At 37.1% G+C, this 13,199-nt stretch overlaps 1 protein-coding gene across 1 annotated transcript in view; it reads right to left on the minus strand.

The window, feature by feature from the left end:
* Nucleotides 1-3,647: 3,647 nt before the first annotated feature.
* Nucleotides 3,648-13,199, minus strand: part of cdh13 (cadherin 13, H-cadherin (heart)) — a 242,883-nt gene continuing 233,331 nt past the window's right edge. Inside the window, 1 exon segment of the mRNA XM_079466561.1 lies at nt 3,648-4,756. Coding sequence (XP_079322687.1) covers nt 4,749-4,756 — 8 coding nt within the window. The 3' untranslated portion in view covers nt 3,648-4,748.

A 13,199-nucleotide genomic window follows, 5' to 3' on the forward strand; every position in this document is an offset into this window, starting at 1 on the left:
TTTCTGTGTCTTCTGTATTATCCAATCAGGAGCTCAGAGGGACAATTAAGTCTCTGACAGCTCGGTTTCTCTTCTGGCGTGAGGTGGAATCTGCCCCCAGGGCTGTTACCTGCCCCATCCATCACGCACACAAACACACACACAGACGCACGCAAGCAGACACGAGCACACAGCATTCTGAGCACAAAAACCTGCCTAACACGTACACGCTATGTATGCGTGCCAGTACAACCATCCAACTTCATAGGATTGCGACATAAACAAGTGGCATCACTAAAAATACATCATATGCAGGCAGATGAGACAGTTTGACATGTAACAGGTTTAGAGGACGTGAAAGATGTGCAGGAGAACAGTGTGAGACAATCTGAACAACAAAACATATGCCATGGTTTTACATTCTTCCATTTTTGTGCTTCGGATAAAAACACACCGCAAGTCTTTTTGTCTTCCATGGTGGAAGTTTAGCATTGGCTTCCAATTTTACAGAGTGTTTTATTAACCTAACTGTATTTTCTATTCCTCCACCTCTAAACATATTTACATTTTCATGAATTCTTTAGAGAATACTCGGACCACATTTACACAGAATTATGGGTGAGCTATAAAATTCAACTGAATTCATGTTTGGTAAAATTTTACATTAGTCTCTCATTCGTGGACATCAAAATATGCCACCAGGATTATTATGTAACTAATGACGGAAGATATTTTCTTCAATATTGCAATTTACATTATGAAGTATATTATAACCAAACTAATACCTGCATGACAACCTGAATCTATTTTACAAATGAGCATGCAGCTCTAAATAAATCGTGGCCCACCACTGGCCCAAAGTAAAAGTTCCCTACACAGTCTCTCTTAGATGCAACAACAACAATAGTCATCCAGGGACTTTGGCATTTTTGGTGATGCCATGTATATCCATTTAATTCAAATAAATAGCAATTCAAGTTGAAAACGTAGAAAAAATATCTAATGTCATTCTGAAATTACAGTATTCGTGCATGAAGGTGTCTAATAGCAGGGTGTCGCCATTGAGTTAGGCCAAATATTTAGATATGTTCAATGACTAAACTTTTAATATTCATCCTCCTTTAACCCTGTTTATATTATATCCTTGGTAATGAGAACACGGTAGTCTGAGTCTGGAAGTATACAGCTCCGTTCCTCAGTCTGGCGGCTGTTTCTAAGAGAGTCTCTAAGGATTTAGAAGTCATCGGAATATATGAAGACAAATCCCACTTGTCACCTGTGAGAGAGGGTTAGAAGATGAAAGCTGCATCTATCCTACAAATAAATAAAGCGTGTGTAGAATAAACAGAGAACATAAGGGCCACTTACCTGCCTACATTGGGCCTTCAATGGCCATTTAATGAAACAAATTTGACTGTGATGAATGAAACGGATTAAACATTCACAGATCCAATCATAATTCTACACATACTTTAAAGGTCCAAAATTCAGGTCCAATTGAACAGAAAAAAATATACATTTTAAATTAGCATTTTGGTTAAATTTATTTTTTGAGTTTATGGTGATGAAACCGTCATCACAGACTCAGTGGCTTCACTCAACGCAGCACATGAACATTTCATGACCTCTAATCACTCATCCATCCAAATCCATGTTCAAATTACATTTCATTTACCTTGATCCGAATTGCAAAGCACGATCGTGTATTGATTTGAACCGACTCACCTGCGTCTCACACATTTGTACGTACACGAAAAGTAATTTTTGCGACAAGCTCGTGACTTTATATAACACACTTCTTGGAAGGACGATGGCTCTAGTATTTATATAGTGTGATTAAGAATTGATGTGGAACAAAAAAAAAACTGAATATGAAATTACAATGAGATTGCAATGTATTCGGCATGGAGACGGCGCAGATTACAATGCTCCCTTTCCATTCTTTTTTTTTATTGTTGCAGCAATAAAAGACTAAATGAAGTAGTACAATCCAGGCTGCTGTTCAGGCTTCAAATTGAGCAATTCACATAAAAACAGAGTTGCAAAAGTTTCATAAACAAGCTTCCTGTTCTTTCTAACTTTAAGCGTTGCTATAAACTCGAAGCAGTTTCAGGCGAAAATTATCTGGGGTTATTTACCACGATGACTCAATATAGCTCAAGTTAATTTTCCTAGTCCACAATTAGTGCTAGTTAAACTGAGCTAGTTTATTAAATCCTAATTAATATCCATGTGTACCTTGACCTTCAAAACAAGACACTTTTGCAGTTACACTGAACAAAGTAAGACAATAATATATTTCTAGACCATGAATATTGTATAATTGAGTAAAATAAAATATTTTGCTATTTTATTTTGCTATCCTGTTAAATGGACAGTGTTGGGGAAGCTACTTTTAAATTGTAGTTAGATAAGCTAATAATTAATAAAAGTAGTTAAGTTACAGCATATTTATCCATCCGAAAAAGTAGTTAGCTACAATACAAATTACTATTAATAAGTAGCGCGCTTCTTTGAAACTAGTTTTTATCTCACATTAAAAAAATACAGGAGCATCATATTTATTCTAGTAAACTTACATTTCCTAGATACAGTACCGTTATTTTACCCTAGTGAATATTAAATACACTCAGAATTTATATAGTAATGTATGAACTTACTATAGCTAGATAATACAGAATACTGTAGTTAATGTTAAAAGAGTGTGATAGTTACCATGATATTCTCCAGCATTAATATACTACAATTTATTCTAGTAACTACTAAAGTATACTGTATTTTTATGTGATGTGATACACATATGTTATTTTCATTACATAAGATTAATATTTACTACTTAATAGAATGGAGGTTTTGAACTTTAAATATTTACTCGCTCATACACGTCCTTTACGATCTCTTCTCAGTGAAGTGATAATGAACCACTTCAGTTTGTAATACAGTAATTAGAAGACGACGTTACACAGCGCTGTTCGGAAGGCAGAACGCAATGTAGCTTTTGGTACACCGCTACTTTCTTAAAAAGTAATAAACTACTGTTGAGCTACCGCCAAGCTACTGAAAAATGTTAGCTAGTCCCCAACACTAGATGGACACTATATTGGACAACACTTTATGATATATTTGTATAAAAATCTGTAACTCTGGAACTGTTTTTTTGAAAATCTGAAATAAAGGTTAAAAGGTGTCCAAAATGAAATTAAATACTGTGCACCATTGTCAATGTACAAACTGTAACGGCCATGTTTGTACAATGTAGGCTACTGTAGATTTCCTTGTTTCCATACAAGATGGCCTTGAAAAAAGAGAGAAATACCAAATATTAATACATTAGATAAATCGTGTAGAAGAATTGTAAGATGTGTGGATCCCACAGTACATTATTCTGGTAGTTGACAAATATACTGTACATGTATCAAAAATCTAGAAAAAAACTGTTCACTTGATGAATTTGGTTTGTCTAAATTTGTCATCTACCCACAGTAATATAGTCCAAAGAGGTCTTCAGCTCTATAAGATCACCAAAAGAGTTTAGCCCTGAAAAATGAATTATCATTCTGTGTTTAGATGTTTAGATGTAAAGTGTAAACATTTCATATCTCGTCATCCTTTCTGTTTTTCCATCTTTTGACCGCAGACTAACCTTAAACAAATGACCAGTTAAAAGTAGTGGGAAGTACAGTAACAGCTTTATTAAATTAGTGCAAAAGACAAACTCATTCACCACATCATCTTTTTCTTTGCATTTTCAGAACTTATGGGGTCTTTCACGCAAACCCACACACAAATTTAGTTTTTTTATCAGTATTTATCTTTTTCATTCTCTCTTTTTATTTTCTTCTTACAAGCGCAAAAAAAAGAAGAAAAAGAAAGAAACCACCAAATCAACTGCTGTCCTTGGCCACTTCGACTGATCCAAGAGGAAGGAGAAAAACAAAATGCCGTACCGCCAAAAACAAGGATCACGAAACACTTTTATCTGCAACTCGGTCTCCAGATTCCAAAACTGGAGCGTAAATAAAGAACAAAAAACATCAATGGCATTAGAAATAGTCCCTAAATTTGCAAAAAACATACAGTTATTTTCTTTTTTTGTGAGGGGTCTTTAAAGGAAAAGCAGTACATAATTTAATTAATAGATTTGTACATTGGTAAAAAATAAAATATATATAGTGTACATTTCCCTCCCACTATTTCACACATTACTATAAAGATATATTGTGTTCCACTCCATAACAACTAATGCAATCAAACCAAAAACAAAAATAAGGACGCAAGACGTTTTTTAGACTTTGAAGGCTTCTGGCTACCACCCTGCCCTAAGAAAACACAACCACTGCAGACTAAAGAGGCCTTGTGTCCTTCCCTTACATTAGTAGACAAGATCAAATACAGTAGTCTTTACAGTAGTCAGGGGAAACTAAAGTACATCAAAATGTCCAATCGCTTTGGCCCCATCCAATACATCCTTGTTCCAGTGAGTTCATCGGGTGATCGCATCCGTGATGTTTTCCAGGGGTACTGTATGTGAGGACAGGAAGTGCAGGGAGGGTGGGGAGGAAGAGACAGATGAAGTGATCCTTGTGAAAGGGTGGAGGGAGCAGTTGGGAATATTGAAACGAAGGCCAGGGGACAGCTGACATGAGAAGTCAAGGGTGCAAGGTGTCTTTCAGGAGAGGTCTTCTCTCTCCCCAGCCTGGTTTTGTGTGGAGAAGAGAAGAATGGTTTCTTCAGTGTTGCAAAAGGACTACAGTAAGAATCAGCAGAACTTACAAGCCTGGGAAAGAGAAGAGAAAAGGTTAAAAATACAGAATTCCCAGCTGCTAAACATGTTGAGGTCACGCTGCAAATAAATCAGATTTGGTTTTCAATAAAATATTAAGGATGAAGTGTCCACACTGTCATTGGGCAACTAATGATATTGGATCCATTTATTTAGACAGTGTAGTCAGTATCTGGGAATATCAATATCAGTTGCCATGGTAAGGATTTTAGCTTAAGACAAGACGCCTAGAGACATAGAAAATAGCCACTGCTCATTTTTACTTATTCGCCATTCAGTGAATGTATAAAACATTTTTTTAACTTTATATTTCCATCACATTCATAATAACACAAAACTATTTCAAATCCGATCTGGCTTTTTAGAATAAATAATGTATTCAAAATTGCATTTTAATTGGATTTCGAACCACTTGGGTTTGTTTTCAGGCTGTTTAGACCACAAACAATAAAGAAAACTCTGTTAGACACACCATAATAATTTTTGCAGCCTGTCTGATCAAAGCATTTGCATTGCTAACTAACTTAAACCACACAAGATTTTTAGCATGTTATTGGAAATTTTTAGAGCATCATGATTTATTTGCGTTCATGTGTATGAAGCAAAAACATGATATGCAGCTAAAGAATAAAAGCACTCAATGAATGAATGAATATTTCCCCTCTTTTCTTCGCAATGATTATCATAAAATAAGATTACAATGTAGTTTTGAAAAATGCAATTTCGCAAGTCTTGAGCGAAATTAATTGGCTTGCGTAACTGAGTCTAAAGCGATCGAACAGCGCCAGATCAGATGTGAGAGAATATTAAATGGGGGACTATTGATTTAGTATTTTTGGTGCTTGTTGTTTTTGTATTGCTGTATTGCTTGGTCATGGCAGAGGAAAAGAGAAATAAGATTCAAACAGCACTTAAGATTATGGTAGACGTTCGGTTTCACAAACGCTATATGCGAATTCTAAAAAGACTGCAGCCCTTCCTTTATTCATGCAAGGAGACCTAGAAAACGCCTGATACTTCTACGCCCTCAGGCAAACTGAATGTAAGCCCAAAAACATCAGACAAACACAACTAAATCAATTCACCTCACCACTTTCAGATGCAATAGTCAAACGAGAGCCATGTAAAACGATGTTCACCCACTTCAGCTAAACATGTATAAAATGCTCCATCCTAAAGGGAAGGCTGGGGATTCTCAGGTCCGGTAGCGTATAAGTGCAGAGGGAAGCCGCAATGCAGTGAGCAAGATGGAGGATTGTTTGATCTAATTATCATCACCCTGATTGGAGGAAAGTAGTTGTGGCAGCAGTCAGCTGGAGTTGAGGCGAGCACAATAACACATGTGACCCCTGCGCTCCCGAGCTGTATCCATCACCTCCACAACCCTCCTCATTCCCAGCCTTAATTTGTCTTCCATCAGTCAAGAAGGAAAGTTACTGGTGATGGGATTTAAGTTAAGAGCCACGAGACCAGCTCGATAGAGTCCTAATAACTTCAAGCCGCGCAGACTTAATGGACCGGAGACATAATTAAAAACTTAAGTACACTCGTTCTCTCTCTAAACATTATGCAACTTCAGTTTATTGCTGCGTCAAAGCATTGCTATAAAAATAATCAAATCTGTTTTGGGCAGATAACACACTCTACTCGCAGAAATTGAACTACAAATATGAAATTATTTCTTGAAATTCAACAATTAGGTCGGAAACATAGTCTGGGTATGTACGTATATTAACAAAAAATGCTGGGCCAATCCTGATAACAAACCTCAGTTCTGACGGGAGTGTGAGATGCAAATGAGCCCAAAATTAACATTCTGTCTTATTTAAGTTGTAAACATGTCTTTGTTCTAATGAAAACAGAAAAATATATTTGGAAGAATGCCTGCAACCAAACAGTTATTGGCCACCATTGACTGCCAGTGCTGTATACATTTTATTTCTCTCGAACTCTCTTGAGATGTTTTGAAGAATGTAGGAAAGCAAACAGTTCTGGGGAAATTTTGACTACCATTGTAATTTTTCCTACTACAGTAGTCAATGGTGGCCAAGAAGTGTTTGGTCATAAGCATTCCTCCAAATTTCTTTCTCTGTGTTAATCGGGTCAAAGGAAGTATTAAGGTAGTTGGATGTAAACATGTCGACACAAGCGTGTCATGTATTTACTACAAAAAAGACATCAACTTACATCCAAAAGAGACTAACAGTCAGTATACTGTCTCTCTACAACGAGAATGTGTGTACTTCCGTTCCATTATAAATTCAATCCGCAATGGCTCGTAAAGCAGAGCTTGCATGGCTAGAAGCGTAAAGTATATTTCAGGCTTTAAAATAATTAGAAGGAAAAGGTGATGCTTTATCTTCTAGCTGCACCGTGAACGTTATGTCAAAAAACAAGTGGGTAGGAGAGCTAAAAAATAACAGGTCGATGGTGCTGAAATTTATCTTTCCCTCGAGACAGGCCACATCAGGACCCAGAGTGGATTAAAGAGAAAAAGAGTCCGTCTTGGCAGAAAAGGGGATTTAAACTTCAGTAGGTCGGGCTGTTAGCTGTATGGTGGATACAGCTCAGCCATACTTCCCTGTTTGTGAATGAATTATATTTCATTCCTTTAGGGAATCTATCATCAGATTACAGAAACGTTTCAGAGGTCTGCTGAGAATATCTGCGTTCTTCATTTGGAGGAAAAATACATGCTAGAAACACTCATTGCCGCTGTCTCCTATGTCATTTTCAATTACCGTAATTATTAACTACAACTATGATTGACAGTTGAAATCTACCTGCTTACGGTCTGAACTGCTTCTGTTATCAGCAGGGAAAATAGCTATTTGTATCTTCCAATTTGTGTTTTTGTCACCAGCGCAGCGATACTGGAATATTTTAAGAGCAACGACAACCGATATCTTTGCTGCTTATCTACTTCACAAACGCAAGAGATTCTATAATCTCGAACCAGAGAATGTAATATGTTTTCTCATTCTACATTCATTTTACTTGTCCTACTAATGCACTGACCTTATGCATAAGGTTTGACACCAAAAGCTTGGCCGTCATATTGCTTATTTTGGCTGAAATCGTTTCTGCAAACTGCACTATGAGCGAGATCAGATTGAGGTTGTCATATCATAGCTTAGAAGATTTATATTATTCATAACCGAGGACTCAATTGTGGATCTTTTGTTTCATTTAAGTACATTTTTCTAAGATGTTTCTTCCACAATTATATGTGAAAAACAAAAAGACAATTGAGACCCGAGACCTGTTGACACATTGTAATGAGGGTGCAGTTTTAAAAAACATTATTTAGATTTTTTTTGTTAGTTTACCAACATCTTCAGTTGAAAAATGTAAAGGGATAGTTCACCCGACAATTTTAATTCTGTCATCATTTACTCACCTTCGAGTTGTTCCAGATCTGTATAAATGTATTTGTTCTCAGAGAAAGAGATTTGGAAGAAACGAAGAGATGTACATAGATTTGGAACAACTCGAAGGCGAGTAAATGATGACAGAATAAAACATTTTGAATGAACCATCTTTTTAAGATACAGGGTAATAAAGTCTCCATACACTCAGAGAAACATTTTAGATATAATAATATCTTTGTTGTCAATTTCGTGAACTTTCCTGAGAGTGCAGTTTAGAACACACCTACAGGGGGCAGTATGGACCTCTTGGCATACATTTCTCTGTTTAACATCTGTACCTAACATTGTCCTGCGTGCCCTGGTTTAAGGCTCAATTTCTACACCAAAGCCTTTTGTCAGTGTAAGAGATCATTTCATTCACGACATTTCAGAATCCCGCCTTGCCTTGTGTTGAAAATGTGTCGTTTTTACAGGCCGGTGTAATCAGACACACAAATTCGATGGCGCCAGATTTCCAAGGACAAACTAAATCAATGGACTCAAAGGGCAAATCAGCACGTTTGGCAAACTGTCATCAAGAACTGTAACAATGGCTCCTGCGGGACTGAAAGTGTTGAGATTAATGAGCGTGTCTGAAAAGGTGCCAGCCGTGGCCATGGGATCGCTGGAGAAAGAGTGGCACGTGCCAGTATGCTACGGAATTCGGTGCGGTATTTAACAACTTTGATGGGAGCTGAACTTGTGTGGATTTCACAGAAAATATCTATTTGTGTTTGTGTTCCCAAAGGCTTTCATACATTATTTAAGGGGACACTAAAGCAAGTCTGCAACACTCCTTTATCCTTGTGAATGAAGAAAGAACAGAGAGAATCGATTTTTCTGTACGTGCGGCAGAAGGTTAGAGACACGCAAGCTAAAAGTCCCAGATGTGAAGCTACACAAACAATCCTTTAAAATGAATATGATGTCTTAACCATTTACGCACCATCGTGTTGTTTCAAACTCCAAAAGTATTTCTTGTTACAATTTCAACAAAATCAAACCTTAGGAGTGACAAAGTCATCCATCAGCAACGTGAAAGACTGACAGCATGACAATACTGTGATAAAATTAAGGTTATCACATGACAAAAGTATATAAGAACTTTTCCTAAATACGTAAAAGTGAATACGATCTTGTTTTATTTGCAGTATTCGAGGTCTGATACAGATATTTTATTACTATTATCGAATACTTATTCCAGTTTTTATTTTCTGCAAATAGATACCGTGTTTGTTTAAAATTTTGGAGAAATGTTGTTAGCAGATCACAGAATGAAACAAAAATAATTATTTAACCTAAATAGTAAATTCATAAAAACTGAAAATGGGCTTTAAAATGGTTGCTAATTTGTTTCCGTGGCTGTAAAAACATCATATACAGTCAACATTTCCAGTTGAAGGAAGTCAAGCCCCACCACACGTTAACTCCCCAAAAGCATTTCATGTCATCTACCCACAAAGAAATGTAATGTTCGTCTTGACACAGAACAATGTGTGTATGACAGTAATGAGAGTGTGGGTATGTGTCTCCTGTAGAGCACATAGATAAAGCGGAAGGCTGTCTAATCTTTCAGCTCCTGCTCTTATCTGTCTGAGCTCACTGGGTCTCTGTCAGCTGGGGTCAGGGTTCATTAAGGTGATAAGAAAATTGAAGTCAGACACTCTCTCCCTCCCACTCAATCAGAGGCACGGCCCCTCCTGGCTGTGTCGTCTCCTGTGACTGTAAAACACGCTCTTGGAGAAGTCATTAGTGTGCGTATAGTGCTGTAGCGGTCCTGATGCTGCAGGGACCATCATGTTCCAACTCTGTGGTGTCACATGAGGTACCAACACATGCACACGCATTTCATTCTGCCTGTCTCAGAACAATCTGCCCCAATACATCACTGAGTGAATGTAGCAAACACATGAATACATATACATATCAGGTCTTTATTTAGGCCAGTGGGGACTTTTTTAGTGATTGTCTTTTTATTTTAAAGAAAACATTAAAATAATTAAAGTAAAATATATAAATACACAGCAGAAGAAAAAATGAAGAGACCCAATTTTATGACATATGGACTGACATATCTTAAAATGTATCAGTGTGATTGTTTGTCCTAAGATGACCACCAGCAATGTTTTTTTGTAGAAAATTTAACCTGTTTTACAATAATCCCCGTCCGGGAAACAGCACCATACTGTAGTCATCCAACAGCAATGTGACAGACTGACAGCAGGACATGCCACATGAACACTGTGATCAAATCCAGGTTTTTCACATAAAGAACTTTTTCTAAATACATGCACAAATGTTGCTGTCGAATTGCTTAAAAGTAAATATGAACTTGCAGTATTATACCTGCAGTATTTGAGGCACAGGTGTAGTTTGCGGATTGGAGAGGTGGTACATGACCCCACCACTTTTTGGAAGAAATTAAGAAAAGCTTGCGGACGGCGTGTTTTGTTTAGGGGCCATTAACATCTAAAAATGGTTGAAAACGCATCTCCCGTTGCTAGCACTCATAAGCTATTTTTGCGGAAGACAGAGAGCCACGTCTCCAGAAACGTGGCCTGTATTAAATGCGTGCATCATCCGCGTTCGCATCGCTTGCTCGAGATCCAGTGGGCAAGCACAAAAACGCGTAAACCAACAAACAAGTGACATTTTTAATCATAGGAATAAACTGTTTTTAAGAGTAATGCGCCGCAACAGCCAAGTGACCTTCCCCAAATGACAGGTTGGGAACTACATTCTGTGAGAGCTGAAGTCAAAAAGCGGAGTAGGCAATGGACGGACTGCCCACTATACAGTATAAGATATACATTCCCAATGAGCTACTACAGAAACAATTTATTAAAGTATTCAATGTTTTTGTCCCCACCACTTTTCAAAACAAAGTTACGCTAATGATTTGAGGTCTGAAAAAGTACAGAGCAGCTTTTCTATTATTTTGACCTGTTTCTCCGATTTTCATTTTCCGAAATATATTTTGGTTCACAGAATGAAACAAAAATGGTCATTTTACCTAAACACATGAATAGTAAATAGTATAATATAAATAGTTCATTAAAAAAACTTGAAATGGTTTTTGAAACGTTACAAACAATTCATGTGAAATACATTTACCATAGACAGCATTTCTGTAAGCATAGTTTTTATTTGTTTTCTGACAGATGTTGTCGATAAAACTTGCATTGAAATTTGTTTTTATATGAAGCCAAAATATGCATGCACCATTATATATGTAGAGAGATTAAACAAACAACAGTAATGAGGAGAGAACGACAGAGAAAGAGATGATCTGACAACACATGATTCAAACAGACTTCTTGTTTGCTCCACTGTGTCATGCATTACAGATGGATCTACCCTCAATCCAAACTGGGCCTTGGGCATGGAACCCGGCCATAGACCCTCACGCACACATGCATATCTGAGCAGAACACATCCCTTCTGAATGGAGAGAGGGAAACTAAAATCTCTGATTTATTTTTCACCCTTTTTCCGTTTTAGAATGGCTGTAAAAAGCTCCATTATGTTCCACCCTCACTGAAGGAATGAATTATTAATGTTATTGCTGGGGGAAACAGTCGCCAGGGGACGGTGTGCAGGTTTGGACAGGAGATTAACTGTGGGACAAACACATAACACATCGCCAAACACACACACACACACACAGAGTACGAGGGACGTTTAAAACCTGTTGTAAACTGGCCTTTAATCTGTGCATATTATTTCAAATGCTTCTATTTCTCTCTTGTGGCTATAACGCTGCCTCTTTCTATGCTGTAAATCTAGCCAGATATGGATCAACTCCTAATGCAGTTAGAGGATTTACCACGGTAAACAGATACAGTGTCACTAAAGACTTCTGGGGAAAAGGCCAAACTCCTGCCAAACTTGAAAGCAAGATATACAGAGCGTTACACATTAGAAATAACACCGAGCTAGAGATGCAAACATGGATGAAGTCCTGCTCTCAAGCATTTGGTTAAAGGGACATTGAATAAAAAAATCAATATCTCTTCCTAATTAAGCAGTTGAAACATATTTAAAGATAAATTTAACTAAATAGCATTTTTTATTTTTGTTATTTTATTTTTACAAGCTCCAGTCGGTTACTTTTGTGTTCATATAAGCATAAAATTGCAGGTTTGTCACATACTTCTTTGAGTTCATGTACGATCTAAATATGGTTTGAAGTCAAACAGCGACAAACTGACCATTTCCAAAAAATCGGACCTTAAGAAAATCATTTTTAACCTCACTGTTGTTCATGTACTAGTTCTTTTATTTTATTCTTTTAGTGTTTTTTATATCTGAAGATTTCTGAAATTAAAACTCTATGTTTGCACTTGTAAGGGTTGACTCGTCAATCTATTGCAGTTTTCCAAGTTGGAATTAGATCATTTCAGCTTCCCAAGCTGACTGAAGTACAGCCTTCGGATTCAAGCAACTGTTAAAAGACTAATGAGGTCATTTGTCCTAAAAAGATCCTACCAGATAAATTGGCCCATTTCTCGAACTTAAAACTCAAGATGGCACATACACATTTCATGTAACTACAGGCGCACACTCTCCCTCAATATTTTAAGACGGCAAAAACTGAAGCTATTTTCTGAGTCATTTCTTTTATCCCACACAAAACTTAACGCCTCCATGGAAATGTATTCAGATTTACATTAAGGTGCACAGAGCAGCTTATTTGGCCTTTAGGCCTCAATAATGTGGCACATAAACACATTGAATAAATATAAGTGGGTCTGCAAGCATCTTGGGAACTGGACTGTACAGCCACCTGAATCTAAACAGGTTTAAAATCCTTTAAAAGACGCCAGGAGAAGTCTGTTCAGATGTGCTGGTGCCGAACAGAATGAGCGAGGTTCCAAGTTCAAGGATTAAGAAAGTTAATGGCTTTTGTAGAAAACTGCAGAGGTTCTGAATTTCAATATATTTTTGCAGTCGAGCAGAATCGTGTCTTCGGAACACTTGCGATATTTATTTGCACTTTATTAGAAGCCATCAAAATTTGAAACTTC

Source organism: Barbatula barbatula (assembly GCF_947034865.1).
Source record: "Barbatula barbatula genome assembly, chromosome: 10".
NCBI classification, from domain to species: domain Eukaryota; kingdom Metazoa; phylum Chordata; class Actinopteri; order Cypriniformes; family Nemacheilidae; genus Barbatula; species Barbatula barbatula.